The 19394-nt window shown below is 51.3% G+C and overlaps 1 protein-coding gene across 19 annotated transcripts in view; it reads right to left on the bottom strand.

Annotated features, from left to right (window-relative positions):
• NFASC (neurofascin) overlaps positions 1 to 19394 on the bottom strand; it is a 106328-nt gene that overhangs the window by 10953 nt on the left and 75981 nt on the right. For 12 of the 19 annotated variants that reach the window (XM_085083078.1, XM_085083082.1, XM_085083080.1 and 9 more), the window contains 4 exons: positions 13634 to 13885; positions 11160 to 11276; positions 8055 to 8210; positions 1069 to 1200 (listed from right to left, as the gene is read on the bottom strand). In XM_085083078.1, coding sequence (XP_084939204.1) covers positions 1069 to 1200; positions 8055 to 8210; positions 11160 to 11276; positions 13634 to 13885 — 657 coding nt within the window. Of the gene's footprint in view, positions 1 to 1068; positions 1201 to 8054; positions 8211 to 11159; positions 11277 to 13633; positions 13886 to 19394 lie in introns of those variants that run through there. The other 7 variants (XM_085083092.1, XM_085083093.1, XM_085083095.1 and 4 more) reach the window with 4 other exon arrangements.

Raw genomic sequence — 19394 nt, 5'->3', positions numbered from 1 at the left:
CCTCACCTGGATATTTCCCAGCACTGGATTATCCCAAACCTGTTTAAATTTTGGGAATTCCCATTCCTGCTCTCACCTGGATATTTCCAAGGACTGGATTATCCCAGACCCATCCAAATTCTGGGAATTCTCATTCCCACTCTCACCCAGATACTTCCCACCACTAGATCATCCCAAACCTATTTAAATTCTGGGAATTCTCATTCCCACTCTCACCTGGACATTCCCCATTACTGAATTATCCCAGATCCATGTAACCCTTGGAATTCCCAATCCCACTCTCACCTGGACATCTCCCACCACTGGATCATCCCAAACCCATTTAAATTCCGGGAATTCCCATTCCTGTCTCTCACTTGGATATTTCCCAGGACTGGATGAACCCCAAGAATCCTGGAACTGCTGAAGTTTTGGGAACACCCATTCCTGCTCTCACCTGGATATTTCCCACCACTGGATCATCCCAAACCTATTTAAATTCCGGGAATTCCCATTCCCGCTCTCACCTGGATATCTCCCAGAACTGGATCATCCCAAACCCGTTTAAACTTTGGGAATGCCCATTCCCACTCTCACCTGGGTACTTCCCACCACTGGATTATCCCAAACCCATTTAAATTCCAGGAATTCCCATTCCCATCTCTCACCCAGACATCTCCCACCACTAGATCATCCCAAACCTATTTAAATTCCAGGAATCCCCACTCCCACTCTCACCCGGGTACTTCCCACCACTGGATCATCCCAAACCTATTTAAATTCCGGGAATTCCCATTCCCGCTCTCACCTGGACATTCCCCACCACTGGATTATCCCAGACCTGTTTCAATTTTGGGAATTCCCATTCCTGCTCTCACCCTGTTGTTCCTCACCACTAGATCATCCTAAACCCATTTAAATTCCAGGAATTCCCATTCCCATCTCTCACCCGGACATCTCCCACCACTGGATCATCCCAAACCCATTTAAATTCCAGCAATCCCCGTTCCCGCTCTCACCCGGACATCTCCCACCACAGGATTATCCCAAATATTTTTAAATCCCAGCAATCCCCGTTGCCGCTCTCACCCGGGTACTTGCCGCCGCGGCTCCTCTTGATGAAGCAGACGATGAGCAGGATGAGCACCAGCAGGGCGATGGCGCACATCAGGCCGATGAACCAGCCCTGCGTGGCGATGTCCACCTGGTTCTTGGTGTAAGCTGCCGGGAAAACGGGAAAAACCATCCTGAGGAACGGAGAAAAACGGGGAGGGAGCGGAGGAGGAGGAGTTCAGGGAGCTGGTTTGGGAATTTTTTTGGGTTTGGGTGTGTGGGTGGTGTTGGCTGAGGGTGGAGCTCAGGGGGTTGTGGGTTTTGGTGTTTTTTGGTGTTTTTTGGTGGTTTTTCGTGGTTTTTTGGTGGGTTTTGGTGGTTTTTGGTGGTTTTTTTGGTGGTTTTTTGGTGTTTTTTGGTGTTTTTTGGTGGTTTTTGGGTGGATTTTTTGTGGGTTTTTTGTGTTATGTTGATGTTCTTCTGGTGGTCCTTTGGTGGAATTTTTGGTGGTCTTTCAGTGACATTTTGGTGTTTCCTGGTGGTTTTTTGGTTGCTTTTGGTGCTTTTATGTGTATGTTTTTAATGGTTTTTTTGGTGTTTTTTGGTATTTTTGGGGGTGGGTTTTTGGTGGGATTTTTGTGGGTTTTTGTGTTTTATTGGTGAGTTTTTTCTGGCTTTTTGGTGTGTTTTTGGTGGGGTTTTTGTGGTTTTCTGTGGGTTTTTGGTGGCGTATTTTTGGTGGCGTTTTTGTATTTTATTGGTGGTGTTTCCTTGTGTGTTTTTTGTGGTTTTTTTCCCTTTTGCAATGCTAAATAACTCCATTTCCTCCAGAACAGCAGAGGAACAGCAGAGGAACCCAACAGAAAGGAAAACCTGGGAAAAGGGAATTGCAAACAAAAGCAGAAGAAGCTGTGGAAGAGATGGAATGGAATTTGCTGCGTCTGAAAACTGAAGATCCAAGAGAAACATTCCCAAATCCTGCTCTCCAGGGATTTTGGGGAACACCATGGATCAGGGAATTGCTGAACCCTCAGGGTCCATTGGAAGCCTTGAACTGGGGTGGACTGGGATGAACTGGGATGGACTGGGATGGACTGAGATGGACTGGGATGAACTGGGATGGACTGGGATGAACTGGGGTGGACTGGGATGGATTTGGATGAACTGGGATGGACTGGGATGAACTGGGATGAACTGGAGGTTCTCCAGGACTGGGAAGGTCCAGGTGGAAGACCTGGGAACAAGTGGGAAAAGCTTGGAATGACACAGGGAACAACAACAGGAATGACAAGGAATCCCAAAGAAACCCTAAAGAAGAGAAACCCAAAAAGAGAAAAAGAAAAGAACTCAAGAAAAACCCTAAAGAAATCCCTCAGGGTCCATTGGAAGCCTTGAACTGGGATGGACTGGGATGGATTGGGATGGACTGGGATGAACTGGGATGAACTGGGATGAACTGGGATGAACTGGGATGGACTAGGATGAACTGGAGTCCCTGCAGGGGGGACTGGAGGAAAACCCCAAGACCTGGGAACAAGTGGGAAAAGCTTGGAATGACACAGGGAATGACATGAATGACACAGAATCCCAAAGAAACCCTAAAGAAAAGAACCCAAAAAGAGAAAAAGAAAAGAACTCAAGAAAAACCCCAAAGAAATCCCACATAGAAGAGATCTGATCTCTCAAATTTTTTTTCCCCTCGAGCAAATTCCTGCTTCCAGCACCTTCCCAAGTCTCCTGCCTGTTAATGGGATTAATTCCGAGCCTGGAAGTGCCTCATTCCCATCCTCCAGTGTCCTCCATGCCATTCCCAGATTCCCACACGGTCGGACAGACAATTCCATGGCCTATAAATAGCTTTTTCCAGCCTCTCCTTGGAATTCAGCGAGGCAGAGCAGAGCAGAAAATAACCTTCAGGGATTTTGAAGGGTTTGTCTGAGCTGTGGGAAAACTGAGGAGTTCCCGGTGGGAATGTGGGAGAATTGGGATGGGATTTGGGATGGAGATGGGCGGAGAGAGCAGAGAGAGTCCTGGAAATCTGGGGGAAAAAAGGTGGATAAAGAAAGCAGGGAATGACCTTCCCTTAACGTGCTGGGATGGAAAGGATCTTGGAAAAATGGGATGGATTGGCAAAAATTCCCACCCCACAAAATTTCAGGGCTTAAACGGCAAACTGAAAACTGAAAACTGAAAACTGAAAACTGAAAACTGAAAACTGAAAACTGAAAACTGAAAACTGAAAGCTGAAAACTGAAAACTGAAAACTGAAAGAGAAGAAGTTTTTCCCTCAGGATGAAATCCAAGGAATTCCAGGCAAACCACAGCAAGGAAATTCGGATAAAAGAATTTATCAAGGGAACGAGGGAGAACCTTTGGTCAAGAGATGATGCCGAACCCGGAACTTTTTGGGATTTTGGGAAGGACTGAGGGTGGAAGGAGCTGCCTGATGCTTCCTTTGGCTGTTTTTCCCACTAGAGCTGCCAAACCCCACATTTCCTCCATCCCAACCTGAGCTCCCCGAGGATGCACTTTTGGGTGGAGAGGATGAGATGATAATGAAGAAATTGATTCGATTATCGGAGCGCTCAGGGAGGGAAAACCTGGAGATGGGAAAAGATTCCGTGGATAGCAGTGAAATGGGATTTTTCCAGGGGGAAACAAAAGGGTCGTCAAGTAGGAATAATGGGATGAGGTTTGGAGCTGAGTTTGGAAAGGAGGGAGGATTTTAAATTCCAAGTGCCTAGGAGATCTCTGGGCTGGAAGTAGTTTCTGGAGGTAATTTCTACCCTTTCCCCCCCAAAAAGGGGAATAATTTCCATCCTTCACGAAGAAAAATGGGATCATTTCAACCCTTCCCACAAAAAATGGAGTATAATTTCCATCTTCTCCCCAAAAAAAGGGGGATAATTTCTATCCTTCCCAGAAAAAAGGGGGATAATATCCACTGTCCCCCAAAAAAGGGGGATAATTTCCATCCTCCCCCAAAAAATGAGGATAATTTCCATCCTCCCCAAAAAAGCAACACCTGAGGACCAAATCTGAGTCCCAGCAAGGATGGATTTGGAATAAACGAGTGAAGGGAAGGTTTGGAGCCTGTGGATCTCCATGGGGATTTCGTGATTTGCTTTAAGGTGACAACAACCTCGAGGGAAAACGGGAAAGCAGCTGCCTGATCCAGCAGGTCCTGATTGGAATTGCAGCTGCAGAGCCTTTTTAGAAATAATTAAGGATAATTTCGTGGCAGCAAAGTCGTCAGCCAAGCGGTGTGATTGATGTGCCAGGAGCAGAGCTCGGCGCCAGAGAGTTTTTGTCTTTGATTGCAAAGATTCCTGGGGGTGAAAAGTCCCTGTGGGATCTTATTCCCAGAATTCCAGGATGGCTGAGGTTGGAAAATCCCTCTGGGATCATCGAGTCCAAGCTGTCCCTGATCCCCACCTTGTCCCCACCCTGAGTGCCACATCCAGGTGACACCTGCAGGGCTGAGCACTCCAAACCTCCCTGGGCAGCTCCAATCCCTGACCACCCTTTCCATGAGGAAATTCCTGCTGCTGTCCAACCTGAGCCTCCCCTGGCCCAGCCTGAGGCTGTTCCCTCTCCTGCTGTCCCTGTGCCCTGGGATCAGATCCCAAATCCCTCCTGGCAGGGAGTTTGCAGAGCCACAAGGTCCCCCTGATCCCCTTTGCTCCAGGCTGAGCTCCTTTCCCAGCTCCCTCAGGATTCTCCCAACCCTTCCCTTTCCTGGATGTTCTTCCCAGCGTTTGGCCAAGCTGAGAAACTCATTTATTTTATTCCAAATCCAGCAGACCTCCTTCCACTCCGCTATTTCTGTCGTTTCCAAGCACCCTTTGCTCCCGGGAGGAATTTTTTTTTTGCCTTAATGAGCCGCCAGTTAATCAGGAGCAAAATCCAAGCAGCACCTCCCGCGGTGGAATATTCCTTATTTATCCACCCCCAGCCTGAAGAAACCTTCAGAACAACCATTTGCAAGACATCAAAAACCCCAAAACCCCCCAAAAACCTGCAAAATTCCCTTTTATCCAAAGCATTCCCGGTGCCAGCAGGGTCCTGCAGCATCCAGCCAGGATGGGAATGGATGTGGAGAATTTATTCCTGCAGGGAAGGCGACAACTCCGAGCATCCCACAGGGCTCAGGTCAGCTCCATCAGCCTCCATCCCGGGGAGAAAGGTGGCCGAGTCCTTAATCTCCATGAAAATATCAGTAGGAACCTCTCAATTATGGAAAATATATGCAGAGCCTTCCCGGCAGGAATCAGCCGAGGATATTGTGCTTTTTTTCCGGGTTTTTTAATGATTCCCGGCCCCTTGCTGTCCCCCCATGGATCCTGAAGTGGGGGGAAAGCAGGGGAGAAAGGATAAAAGGCGGGTCCAGGTTGGGAATGGTTGTCCAGGGGGATAAAATATTATCCAAAGGGATAAAATCATCATCCAGAGGGATAAAATCGTTATCCAAAGGGATAAAATCATTATCCAGAAGGATTAAAATCCAGATAAAATCGTTATCCATAGGGATAACTTCCACGTCAGGGTGGGAGATGTCACTGGTAGTGATTTTGGACTCAGAAGGATCTGGAAGCAGAAACAAAATTGGGGATTTAACCCAAAATTGAGGCATCTGAGTCCAAAATCAGCTCTGAGGTGTGGGATCGGAATATTCCAGAGGTGCTGTGCCATGGATTTGCTCAATCCCGGAGCAGTCTGGGGACAAATCGCCGGCACTCACTGGAGATTTGTCCTTGTTGGGCAGTGTTGGACACCCCAAACCCACCCGGGTGTGGCACCTGGGGACACGGTGGCCTCGGCGGTGCCAGGGCGATGGCGGGACTCGATGATCCTAGAGGTTTTTCCAACCTTAATTCCACGGAATGCCATCTCTCCCTACAGGGGAATTCCCCAGATTTTTGGATTATTTTGGATACACATGGGCGTGGGGAGCTCTGCTCCCCAATTCCCAAATCTCTCCCTTGCTGGGAATCCCATTTTCCTTCCACCCTTCCTGGCAGAGCCCAGGAATTCCCAGACCTTCCCATCCCACGGCTGGAGCCAAAACCATTTTAATTCCTTGGAAATCTCCACCTCTCTCAGGGTTTCCTGCTCTGGTGTTTCCTGCTCTGGGGAATTCCAGTGGAATACTTGACAGGAGCACAGATCCCTACGGAAAAGCCTCACGAGGATTCGGAGGGATTTAGGGCTGTTTGGATTTTCTGGGAATGGTCAGGAGGGAACGGCGGGGATTTAAAAATGGATAAAACTCCTGTGGGACAAACGAGGAGCTGGGTGGGAATTGGGAATCCATCGGCAGGAAGATGTGGAAACCACACGGATCCAAAGCCTGGGAATTACACCCAAAGTGCCACAGGAAAGATGCCAGGAGGATGGAATCCCTATGGATACACTCGTGCCAACACTGCATTCCTGCTCCGGTCCTGCATCACATCCCATCGCCCTCTGGATTGTCCCCAAGTGTCCCCAGCATGCTTGGGGGGCTGTGACAACACGGACATGTTCTCCTCCCTTTCCTTCATCCCGAGGGATCCCCAAATTGAGGAATCTCCAGATTGAGGAAACCTCATCCCAAGGAATCCCCAAATCGAGGAATCCTCATCCCAAGGAATCCCCAAATTGAGGAATCTCCATCCCAAGGGATCCCCAAATCGAGGAATCTCCATCCCGAGGAATCCCCAAATTGAGAAATCTCCATCCCGAGGAATCCCCAAATCAAGGAATCTCCATCCCGAGGAATCCCCAAATTGAGGAATCTCCATCCCGAGGAATCCCCAAATTGAGGAATCTCCATCCCGAGGAATCCCCAAATCGACGAATCTCCACCCCAAGGAATCCCCATCCCTTCCTGGGATTCTCCTCCTCCTCTGCGCAATGCTGAGGTTTGAGCAATTCCAGGAGCTGAGGGTGTGGGATGAGCGTTTTCCATGCAGCCGTGGCTGGAGCACCATGGGGATGGTGGGGAGGTGCTGGGGACACTCTGGGGACACTCTGGGGACACTCGGAAGACACGACGGGGCCATGCTGGGGACATTCTGGGGACATGTTGGGGACACCCTGGGGACACGCCGGAGCCATGCCAGAGACACACCTGAGACATGCCATGATGGGGACACACCAGGGACACTCTGGGGACATGTCACAGACACTCTGGGGGCACTTTGGGACATGCTGGGGCCATTCCAGGGACACTCAGGGGACACTCTGGAAACACCATGGAGACACCCTGGCGACACTCTGGGGACATTCCATGGACACGTCGCGGAAACTCTGAGGACACTCCGAGGACACTCTGGAGCCATGCTGGAGCCATGCCGTGGACACTGTGAGAACACTGTGGGGACACTCTGGGAACATCCCGAGGACACTGCGGGGCCATGCCAGGGACACTCTGGGGACATCCTGAGGACACCGTGGGGCCATGCCAGGGACACTCTGGGGACACTCCGAGGACACTCTGGGACCATGCTGGGGCCATGCTTGTGGATACTGTGGGAACACTCTGGGGACACGCTGGAGACACTCTGGGGACACTTCAGGGATGCTCTGGGGACACCCTGGGACCATGCCGGGGACACTCTGAGGAAACTCCGAGGACACTCTGAAGACACCCTGGGGCCATGCTGGGGACACTCCGAGGACACTCTGGGGACACTTTAGGCACAGCCTGGGGACACCTTGGGGCCATGCCAGGGACACTCTGGGAACACTTTAGGCACAGCCTGGGGACACTGCAGGGCCATGCTGGGGACACTCCGAGGACACCAGGCTGTGCCTTGCAGTGTCCCCAGTTTAGGCACAACCTGGGGACACTGTGAGGCCATGCCGGGGACACTCTGGGGACACTGCGAGGCACAGCCTGGGGGCACTTTAGGCACAGCCTGGGGACACTGCGGGGCCATGCTGGGAACACTCCAAGGACACTCCAAGGACACTCTGGGGACACTTTAGGCACAGCCTGGGGACACGGCGGGGCCATGCTGGGGACACGCCCGTCTCACCTGAGCTGGTGGTAAAGGTAATGTACGAGTGCTCGCTGGGGTGAGACCATATGGGGAACACCCAGAGCTTGTACATCATGCCCGGCGTCAGATCGGCCAGCTGCACCGAGGACGGGCCCTGAGCCCTAACGGGGATGGAGCGCTCTGTCTTGTTACCTGGGGAACAGAAACCGCACATCAAACCCCGCCCGACACCCCGCGGGGACACGGGGACACCGCCGCCTCGGCGCTGCGGGGCTGGCGCTGCGGGATGGCCGGGAACGGCGTGGCTCCCGGGGCAGGGTTTGGGATTGAGAACGAGCCAAGGGGCTGCTGGTTTGGGATCGAGAACAAGCCAGGGAGCTGCTGGTTTGGGATCGAGACTGAGCCAAGGGGCTGCTGGTTTGGGATCAATACGGATTCAAGGAGTTGCTGGTTTGGGATCAATATGGATTCAAGGAGCTGCTGGTTTGGGGTCAATACTGAGCCGAGGAGTTGCTGGTTTGGGATCGAAACCAAGCCAAAGAGCTGCTGGTTTGGGGTCATTGTCCCAGCCAAGGAGCTACTGATTTGGGATCAGTACTGATTCAAGGAGCTGCTGGTTTGGGATCAAAACCAAGCCAGGGAGCTGCTGGTTTGGGATCGAGACTGAGCCAAGGGGCTGCTGGTTTGGGATCAATACGGATTCAAGGAGTTGCTGGTTTGGGATCAATATGGATTCAAGGAGCTGCTGGTTTGGGATCAATACTGAGCCAAGGAGTTGTTGGTTTGGGATCAAAACCAAGCCAAAGAGCTGCTGGTTTGGGGTCATTGTCCCAGCCAAGGAACTGCTGGTTTGGGATCAGTACTGATTCAAGGAGCTGCTGGTTTGGGATCAAAACCAAGCCAAGGAGCTGTTGGTTTGGGATCGAGAATGAGCCAAGGGGCTGCTGGTTTGGGATCAATATGGATTCAAGGAGCCTCTGGTTTGGGGTCGAGATGATACAAGGAGCTGCTGGTTTGGGGTCAATACTGACCCAAGCAGCTGCTGGTTTGGGATCGAGACCAAGCCAAGGAGGTACTGGTTTGGGATCAATATTGAGCCAAGGAGGTAATGGTTTGGGATTGTTTCCTGACCCAAGAAGCTGCTGGTTTAGGATCAAGACCAAGCCAAGGAGGTGCTGGTTTGGGATTTTTTCCTGAACCAAGGAGGTGCGGATTTGGGGTTGTGCTGTTTTGGGATCGTTACCCCAACGCCTACATCTGAAATGCCAATTCCAGGGATTCCAGACCAGCACAGCAGCAGATCCAAGGGCTGGGAATAAACTCTGGGATAAACAGCAGCCGATTTCTCCAGAAATCCCAAACCAGCCAACACCACAAAACCTGCCCCTAAACCAGCCCCGAACCCTGAGATCCCGGCTCTGCTTCCTGCCCGCGACGGAGCCTGACAGCGCCGAGAGACACCGAGGAGGAGCTTTGGGATCACAGAGGATTCTGCCAACTCCAGGTTCAGGAATCCCATCTTCCAATTCCCATCAGTTTCCTTTTTCTCCTTATTTTCCATCTCTTTCCATCGACCACAGCTCATTATCCCCAAAAATCACCCAACCCCACGGCCGTCGGCGCACGGAGAGGGAACTGCTCCAGAGCCACCCTAACCACCATGACCACGAGGTTTTCTCCTCCCGATTTTCCAGCTGGAATTGGGGAATTCAATCCAAGGAATGGGCAGGATTTTAAAGGGCATCGCCATGACTATGAGGTTTTGCTCTCATTTTTCCAGCTGGAAAATGAAATCCAAGGGATGGGTGGGAGCTGGCAGGATCTCTAAGGGCACCGAAATGACCACTAGGTTTTACTCTCCTGCTTTTCCAGCTGGAATTGGGGAATTCAACCCAAGGAATGGGCAGGATCTCAAAGGGCACCGCCATGACCACGAGGTTTTCCTGTTGTTTTTCCAGCTGGAAAATGAAATCCAAGGAACGGGCAGGAGCTGGCAGGATCTACAAGGGCACTGACACAACCACGAGGTTTTCCTCTCCCATTCTTCCAGCTGGAATTGGGGAATTCAATCCAAGGGAGCTGGCAGGATCTCTAAGGGCACTGAAATGACCTCAAAGTTTTCCCTTCCCATATTTCCAGCTGGAATTGGCGAATTCAATCCAGGATCTCTAAGGGCACTGACATAACCATGAGGTTTTCCTTTCCAATTTTTCCAGCTGGAATTGGGGAATTCAATCCAAGGAATTGACAGAATCTCACCTCTGAGATGCCTCACTGCCATGACCATGAGGTTTTCCTCTCCCATTTTTCCAGCTGGAAAATGAAGTCCAAGGAACGGGCAGGAGCTGGCAGGATCTCTAAGGGCACTGATATGACCATGAGGTTTTCCTTTCCCATTTTTCCAGCTGGAATTGGGGAATTCCATCCAGGATCTCTAAGGGCACTGACACAACCACGAGGTTTTCCTTCCCTTATTTCCAGCTGGAACTGGGGAATCCAATCCAAGGAATGAGCAGAATCTCAAAGGACACCAGCACGACCACGAGGATTTCCCCTCCCATTTTTCCAGCTGGAATTGGGGAATTCAATTGAAGGGAGCTGGCAGGATCTCTAAGGGCACTGAAACGACCTCAAAGTTTTCCCTTCCCGTTTTTCCAGCTGGAATTGGGGAATTCAATCCAAGGAATTGGCAGAATCTCAAAGGACACTGCCATGACCACGAGGATTTCCCCTCCCATTTTTCCAGCTGGAATTGGGGAATTCCATCCAGGATCTCAAAGGGCACTGACACAACCACGAGGATTTCTCCTCCCATTTTTCCAGCTGGAATTGGGGAATTCAATCCAGAATCTCGAAGGGCACCACCATGACCGTGAAGTTTTCCCCTCCCATATTTCCAGCTGGAATTGGGAAATTCACTCCAGGATCTCTAAGGGCACTGACACAACCACGAGGATTTCCCCTCCCGTTTTTCCAGCTGGAATTGGGGAATTCCATCCAGGATCTCTAAGGGCACTGACACAACCACGAGGATTTCCCCTCCCGTTTTTCCAGCTGGAATTGGGGAATTCCATCCAGGGAACCGGCAGGATCTGCCAGGGCACCGCCACCCCGTAATGCCCCACGCGATCTGATGCTTACTGGTGATATACTTAACCACAAAGTCAGTTCCTGCCGAGAAATTGTGGCTCCAGGTGATGTTTGCCCAGTTACTGTTCGCCATGGCCCTGATGTCCCATATGGACGATCCATTGGCGGCTGGGGACGGTTAGAAGAGCGGTTAGTGGGGTGGTTAGTGGGGTTGGAGCCGGATTGGAGGGTGCATGGAGGGTGGCGGTGGGGGGAGGTGGAAAAATGGTGTGGAAACCTAAAAAACCTTAACAAAACCTAAAGAAACCTTAAAAAACCTTAAAAAACCTTAAAAAACCTTGAAAAACCTTGAAAAACCTAAAAAAAAACTTGAAAAACCCTAAAAGCCCTAAAAAACCCTGAAAAAACTAAAAAACCCTAAAAACCCTAAAAAAAATCCTAACCCCCCCAAAACCTTAAAAAAACTAAAAGACCCTAAAAAAACCTAAAAGACCCTAAAAAAACCTTAAAAACCTTAAAAAACCCTTAAAAACCCTAAAAAAACTTAAAAAAACCCTAAAAACCCTAAAAAAACCCTAACCCCCCTAAAATACCTTAAAAAACTTTATAAAACCCTAAAAACCTTAAAAAAACCCACTAAAATCCACCTTACAAAACCCTCTCTAAACCTCACAAAAACCTTACAAAAACCTCGCAAGAACATTATAAAAATGTTGAAAAAGCCTTTCAAAATCTTTAAAAACACCTCACAAAACCCTAATGTAAACCTCACGACAATGTGGTAAAAATGTTTAAAAAAACCTTACAGACCAAAAAAAACTTACTAAAACCTCTCAAAACCTCACAAGAATATAACAAAAACATTTTTGAAACCCTCACAAAATCCTTACAAAAAGCCCACAAAAACCTTACAAAATCCTCACAAAAACATCACAGAAATACTTGAACATCATAAAAACCTCACAAAAACCTTAAAAAAAAAACTTTACAAAATCCTTACAAAAATCTTACAAAGCTTCACAACAACCTCACCAAACCCTTACAGAATTCTCACAAAACCTCACAAAAACCTCACAAAAATCTTAAAAATCCTTACAAAATCCTTACAAAAACCTTACAAAAACCTTACAAATTCCTGGAGTGAACACTCCAATCCAAACCCAAGCATGGATTAACTTCATCCTAAGGATAACCTTATTTTTTCCAAGATTCTCAAAATTTTAGGGAATTTTGATGGTGTTTAAATCCAACCCCACTCTGCTCATCCCAGAATCCTTTCAGGGCACATCCCTCCCGGAATTCCCACCTGGATGAGCACTGGGGGTTTTCCTGGCATTTTTCCTCGGGAAATTCTGAGGTTTTGACCTCACAAAATTGGGATTGACACCCACAGTCCCTGGGAAAAACTGACTGAGGGATTTTTAGGGTTCTGCCACTGCAGGGTGACCCAAAATCCTTTAAATCCTGGGCTGGGTGAGGACACAGGAAGTCCCTTTTTCCTTCCTGTCCTTTTTCCCTGCTCTGTGCCTCACACCACATCCCCTATTCCAAATTTTCCATGGATTAATGACTGTTTTTCCATGGATTAATAACTGTTTTTCCATGGATTAATGGCTGCTGTGGGGTGACTTCACTCCGTCACCAAACCTGGGCTGTCATATGGGGGAAAATCCCCCCTGATTGAGGTTTTGGGGGATTTTTAAAGCATTTTAACCTGATTTTATGGAAAAATACAAAGAGACTGCTTCGAACTGAGTCACGGAATCACCCCGGGCTGGTCTGGGTTGGGAGGAACCTCAAAACTCATCGCATTCCACCCCATATTCCACATTTCCCACCACCCCAGGTTGCTCCAAACCCCATCCAACCTTTTAATCCAAATTCCATCCCTTTCGCTCGATTTATTTCCAAATAAACCTAATAATTCACCAACCACACATCCCACCACCCCGGCATTTCCAACCCAAGGCTCTGCCAGATAAATCCTTCCAGATTCATCCCCAAAACACAACCGAGCAGGGAAGATTTCCCCACCAGATCCGAGTCGGCACGAGACGCTTCCCCTGACCCGGGAAACACCCGGCGAGGGAACTGTGCTGGAAATCCTGGAATTCCCACCCTTCCCGCGGGGGAATTCCAGCGGGATAAACCCGAGAACTCGGATAAATCCTGACAGCTCTCCTCGCCAGCCGCCGAAGCGCTAAATCCGAGGTGACGTTTCCTGCGGGAGCGCCAGAACCCGTTTTTAACAGCCCTAAATGCAGGATCGCGCTTTGGGGTGAGAGTTTGTAGGGTTTTTTGGCTCTTCCCAAACACTCATCGCCACACCCCAGAACTGAGACCAGAGAGACCTCCAAATTCCCAGTTTTACACCCAAATTCCCAGCTTTACACCCAAATTCCCAACCCTCGGCCACTCCCAGAGCACGGCACAGCTCCGATTTCCCCCGGATCCGCGGGAATCGGGGTGGGGAAGGATGCCAGTAGGGTCAGCGAGGGGTTAGGAGGAAAAGGAAAGCTCAGTACCCAACTCGTGCCTGGTGGTGGCTGCCGGAGCCCTCTCGGCAGCGGCGCTGGTGCTGGCGGCGGTGCTGGCGGTGCTGGTGGTTGTTGTGGTGGCGGTTGTGGTGGTTGTTGTGGTGGTTGTAGGGCTGGTTGTAGGGCTGATTTCAGGGCTGGTTGTAGGGCTGACTGTAGGGCTGACTGTAGGGCTGATGATTTCAGGGCTGGTTTCAGCACTGGTTTCCTCCACTGCGGTTGGAGGTGGCCCAGTTGCCTCTGGGAGAGGGAAATACCAGCTTTGTACCCGAGGTGACGCCCCGGGGCTCGGCACGGGACAGCATGGCACGGCTCGGAGCAAATCCCACCAGGAACACATGGCTGAACCCATTTTCCTATGCCTCTCCCCATGCAAGGATGAGCTGCACACATTCCAGGAGCTGGCAAAGGTGTTGGAAAAAAATCCCATTGGGAATGCACAGCTGAACCCCTTTTCCTGACCTTGACCCCATGCAGGAAGGGTCTGCACACATTCCAGGAGCTGGGAGAGATGCTGGAGCAAATCCCACTGGAAATATGAGGCTGAACCCTTTTTCCTATCCCTGACCCCATGCAGGGATGGTCTGCACCCATTCCAGGAGCTAAGGAGGTGCTGGAGCAAATCCCACCAGGAATACAAGGCTGAACCCTTTTTCCTATGCCTCTCCCCATGCAAGGATGAGCTGCACACATTCCAGGAGCTGGCAAAGGTGTTGGAAAAAAATCCCATTGGGAACACCAGGCTGAACCCCTTTTCCTATCCATGACCCCATGCAGGGATGGTCTGCAACCATTCCAGGAGCTGAGGAGATGCTGGAGCAAATCCCACCAGGAACACAAGGCTGAACCCTTTTTGCTATCCCTCACCCCATGCAAGGGTGGTCTGCACACATTCCAAGAACTGGCAAAAGTGCTGGAGCAAATCCCACCAAGAATATGAGGCTGAACCCCTTTTCCTATCCCTGACCCCATGGAGAGACAGCCTGAGCCCATTCTAGGGGTTGGAGCAGATCCCATTGTGAACACCAGGCTGAACCCATTTTCCTATCCCTGACCCCATGCAGGGATGAGCTGCACCCATTCCAGGAGCTGACAAAGGTGTTGGAGCAAGTCCCATTAGAAATCCATGGCTGAACCCATTTTCCTATCCCTGAGCCCATGCAGGGATGGTCTGCACACATTCCAGGAGCTGAGGAGGTGCTGGAGCAAATCCCACCAGGAATACAAGGCTGAACCCTTTTTGCTATCCCTCACCCCATGCAGGGATGAGCTGCAACTATTCCAGGAGCTGGGAGACGTGCTGGATCAAATTCCACTGGGAATATGAGGCTGAACCCATTTTCCTATCCCTGACCCCATGGAGAGACAGCCTGAGCCCATCCCAGGGGTTGGAGCAAATCCCATTGGGAACACCAGGCTGAACTCCTTTTCCTGCCTTTGTCCTGCTGTGTCCATCCCAGGAGCTGAGGAGGTGCTGGGGCAAATCCCACAGGGAATATGAGGCTGAACCCATTTTCCTATCCCTGACCCCATGCAGGGATGGTCTGCACCCATTCCAGAAACTGAGAGAGGTGCACGAAAAAATCCCATTGGGAACGCCAGGCTGAACCCCTTTTCCTATCCCTGACCCCATGGAGAGACAGCCTGAGCCCATCCCAGGGGTTGGAGCAAATCCCACTGGGAACGCCAGGCTGAATCCCTTTTCCTATCCCTGTCGCCATGCAGGGATGGCCTGAGGCCATTCCAGGAGCTGCTCCCGTTCCCCCAGTCTGATCCCAATCCCGATCCCAATCCCAATCCCGATCCCAATCCCAGGGCAGAACGAGCTGCTTCTCCTCTGACTTTTCCCTGCCCATCACCCTCCTGGGATGAAACAGCACAGATTTCACCCTGGAAAAACGGCTCTGAGGGGACGCACGGCTTCGTCCTCATCCCATCCTCCTCATCCCATTGTCCCACCGCGCTCGGGGCTCCCGGGAAAACCTAATGGGATTTAGCTCTCCAGGAACAGCCGCTAATCCCATTAGTCGGGCGAGCCGCAATCCCGTTAATCCAGCCGCCCCCGCACTACACCTCCAGTATTTTTGGAGCTGCCAGCTCAGCCTGAAGCTTCACAGCTTTTTTTTTCCAGCCTGGAGAAGGAGAAGTTTCGGTATTGAGGAGGATTTGAGCTCATGGAGGAGGGAGGGGACGGAGATTTGCCGGAATTTGCCTGAAATTTGTATTTAAATCGGGACGGAGGGTTTGGAACACCTCGGGCTGTCCCGGGGGAAATCGGGAGCGATTTGTTTGCTAAACGATCTCACTTGAGCTGCGATTCCAAGGAAAAATGGGGAAACGTGTCCTTTAAACTCTCCCTGAGTGTGCGTGAGGCTCCTGCTGACAGGGAGGAAAGCATTTCCAGCAGAAAAAAAGCAGCTGGAATTCTGCTCCAAATACCGAAGGTAACTCGGAGGGGATTCACCCCGGCACGCTCAGGTTAAATCAGATTTATACAAATCACTCCTGCAGGTCGAGGCATTCCCAACCCCTCCGCTGGGCAAAGGGAAGCAGATTTTATAAATGTCACCCCCGGACGAGATCAGCTCCAGGAAAGCACTTTAGAACCAGTTCTAGGGCCGAGCGGGGCTTTTCTTTCCCTCCCATCCCATCCCCGAGGAGAGCAGAGCCCTAAAAGCTCCATCCCAAAGCGGAGAGGGGCGGCAGCTCGCTAAATCCTTCTGGGATGCAAAAAACCCCACAGTTACAGCTGGGCCAGGCCAGGGGTGACCCCAGAGTGCTCCAAAGTCCTAAAAAACATCAGTCCAGCCCCAGGGATGACCCCAGAGCACCCCAAGATACTAAAAACTCCAGCCCAGCCCCAGAGGTGCACCAGGAGCAACCACAGCTCCTGAAAATCTCCAGCCCAGCCCCAGGGATGACCCCAGAGCACCCCAAGGTCATAAAAAAATCAGCTCAGCCCCAAGGATGACCGAAGAGCACCTCAAGATACTAAAAAAACTCCAGCCCAGCCCCGGAGGTGCCCCGGGAACATGCACAGCTCCTGAAAAACATCAGCCCAGCCCAAATTGTGTCCCCAGAGCACCCCCGGTTCCTCAAAAGTGCCCCCAGAGCAGCCACAGTCACCCCAAAATCCCCAGCCAGACCCAGAAGTGCCCCAAAGCATCCACAGTGACCCCAAAACCCTCAGACAGACCCAAAGCATCCACAATCACCCCAAATCCCCTCCCCGCTCATGCAGCCCCAACCCGAAGCCCCCGCCGGGCCCAGCCCGTCCCTGCCCAGCTCGGGAGCGGTGACAGGGAGGGGACAGGGAGGCGACACATCCCACGGCTCGGCTTTGCCCTCGGGTGCGGTAAAAAAAAGGGATTTTCGCGGTTTGCCCTTGTGGGTTTGTCCCGCCCGGCTGTGGGGGAAGGACTTTGTGGGGTCCTGAGGTCGCTAAAAGGTTTGGCTGGGCTGGGGTTTGGGATCCATCTCGGCGGATTGCTGGAGGGGTTTTGGGGTTAAGAGATTGGGGTCGCGGGGTTAATGTTCCCATTAGCGGGATGGAGCAGACTGAGCGATCAAACAGCGCCGGGGAGAGCAGATAATGCGGGCTGGGAGTTCCCTTGGGGATCCTGGGCTCCCCGGGAAGGAAAATGAGACCCCAAAAGGCACAAATGGACTTTGGGAAAACACAGAGAACCTGGCAGAGCTTTCCAGCATTCCATTGGGAATCGCTGGCTTCTCAGGAAGGAAAATGAGATCCCAAAAGGGGAAAAGTGACTTTGGAAAGGTGGAAAATCTGGCACAGCCTTCTAGGATTCCTTTTGGAATGCCTGGCTGCCCTGGAAGGAAAATGAGACCCCAAAAGGCACAAAGGGACTTTGGGAAAACACAGAGAACCTGGCACAGCTTTCCAGCATTCCCTTCGGAATATCTGGCTCCCCTGGAAAGAAAATGAGACCCCAAAAAGGAAAAAAGGACTTTGGGAAAAGGCGGAAAACCTGGCACAACATTCCCTATTCCCTCGGGAATGCCTGGCTTCTCGGGAAGGAAATGGAGACCCCAGAAGGGGAAAAGTGGCTTTGAAAAGGTGGAAAACCTGGCAGAGCCTTCCAGCATTCCCGTGGGAATGCCTGACTCCCCTGGAAGGAAACTGAGACCCCAAAGGGGGAAAAGTGACTTTGGGAAATCACAGAGAACCTGGCAGAGCCTTCCAGCATTCCTTTGGGAATGCCTGGCTCCCTGGAAGGAAAATGAGACCCCAAAAAGGCACAAAGGGACTTTGGGAAATCACAGAGAACCTGGCACAGCCTTCCAGCATTCCCTCGGGAATGCCTGGCTCCCCTGGAAGGACAACGAGACCCCAGAAGTGACTTTGGGAAAGGCAGAAAACCTGGCACAGCCCTCCAGCCTTCCCTCTCCGCTCCGCCGGAGCAGCAAAACTCCATCTCCTAATCTCCTCCAGACTTCAGACGGGAAGAGATTACCCGGGATAAATCCCAGCCCTGGCTCAGGATCGCATCCCTCCCGCACGGAAATCCTCCGGGACGAGCCGGCAGCGATTCCAGGCGGGATTTGCCCTCCCTGCTCCTCCCGGGCGAAGCGATGGCCGGGAGCGGAGCTGTCGCTTCCCATCAGGGTGACCCCGAGCGGGGATGTGGGGATGGAAATCACGCTGGCAGGAGCGGGGCTGGGTGAGGAGTGCGGTGGGGTGAGCTGGAAAGCTCGGCGAGGGGAGGGTGGGGATGAGGGGAGAGGGAGGGGTGGGATTTGAGCCGGGATGGGAAAGTCGGGGAGCACACCGGGGGATTGAGGCTTTGAAATTCATCCCCTGATGAGGGCTGGGGGGATCTGAGGGATCTCAGGGACGAGAGGGATCCAAGATCTCCCCAAGAAAAGGGATCAGGGAGTTCGTGGGGGTTTGAAATCCATCCCCTGATGAGGGCTGGGGAGATCAAGGGGATCTGAGGGATGTGAGAACTCCCGAAGAAAAGGGATCTAGGAGTTCCTGGGTTTTGAAATCCATCCCCTGATGAGGGCTGGGGGGATCAAAGGGGATCTGAGGATCTCAGGGATCCAATATTCCCCAAAGAAAAGGGATCTAGGTGTTCCTGGGATTTGAGATCCATCCCATAATGAGGGCTGGGGGGATCAAGGGGATCTGAGGGATGTGAGATCTCCCGAGGAAAAGGGATTAAGACATTCCTGGGATTTGAAATCCATCCTGTAATGAGAGCTGGAAGGAGTAAAGGAGATCTGAGTATCTCAGAGATCTGCTGTCCCCCGAAGGGAAGGGATCTAGGCGTTCCTGGTTTGAAATTCATCCCATAATGAGGGCTGGAGGGATCAGGGAGATCCGAGGGAATCTCAAGGATCAAATATTCCCCAAAGAAAAAGGATCAGGGAGTTCATGGGGCTTTGAAATCCATCCCATAATAAGGGCTGGGGGGATCTGAGGGATCTCAGGGATCCGAGATCTCCCAAAGAAAAGGGATCAGGGCATTCCTGAGCTTTGAAATCCATCCCCTGATGAGGGCTGGGGGGATCAAAGAGGATCTGAGGATCTCAGGGATCCAATATTCCCTGAAGAAAAGGGATCTAGGTGTTCCTGGGCTTTGAAATCCATCCCATAATGAGGGCTGGGGGGATCAAGGGGATCTGAGACATGTCAGATCTCCTGAAGAAAAGGGATCAGGGCATTCCTGGGCTTTGAAATCCATCCCCATAATGAGGGCTGGAGGGATCAGGGGGATCCAAGGGA

This window comes from Lichenostomus cassidix, chromosome 26 (genome assembly GCF_008360975.1).
Source record: "Lichenostomus cassidix isolate B80296 chromosome 26, HeHo_3.0, whole genome shotgun sequence".
Classification (NCBI taxonomy): Eukaryota; Metazoa; Chordata; class Aves; order Passeriformes; family Meliphagidae; genus Lichenostomus; species Lichenostomus cassidix.
The sequence above is the reverse complement of the archived record's forward strand: the minus strand, read 5'-3'. Positions and strand labels throughout refer to the sequence as shown.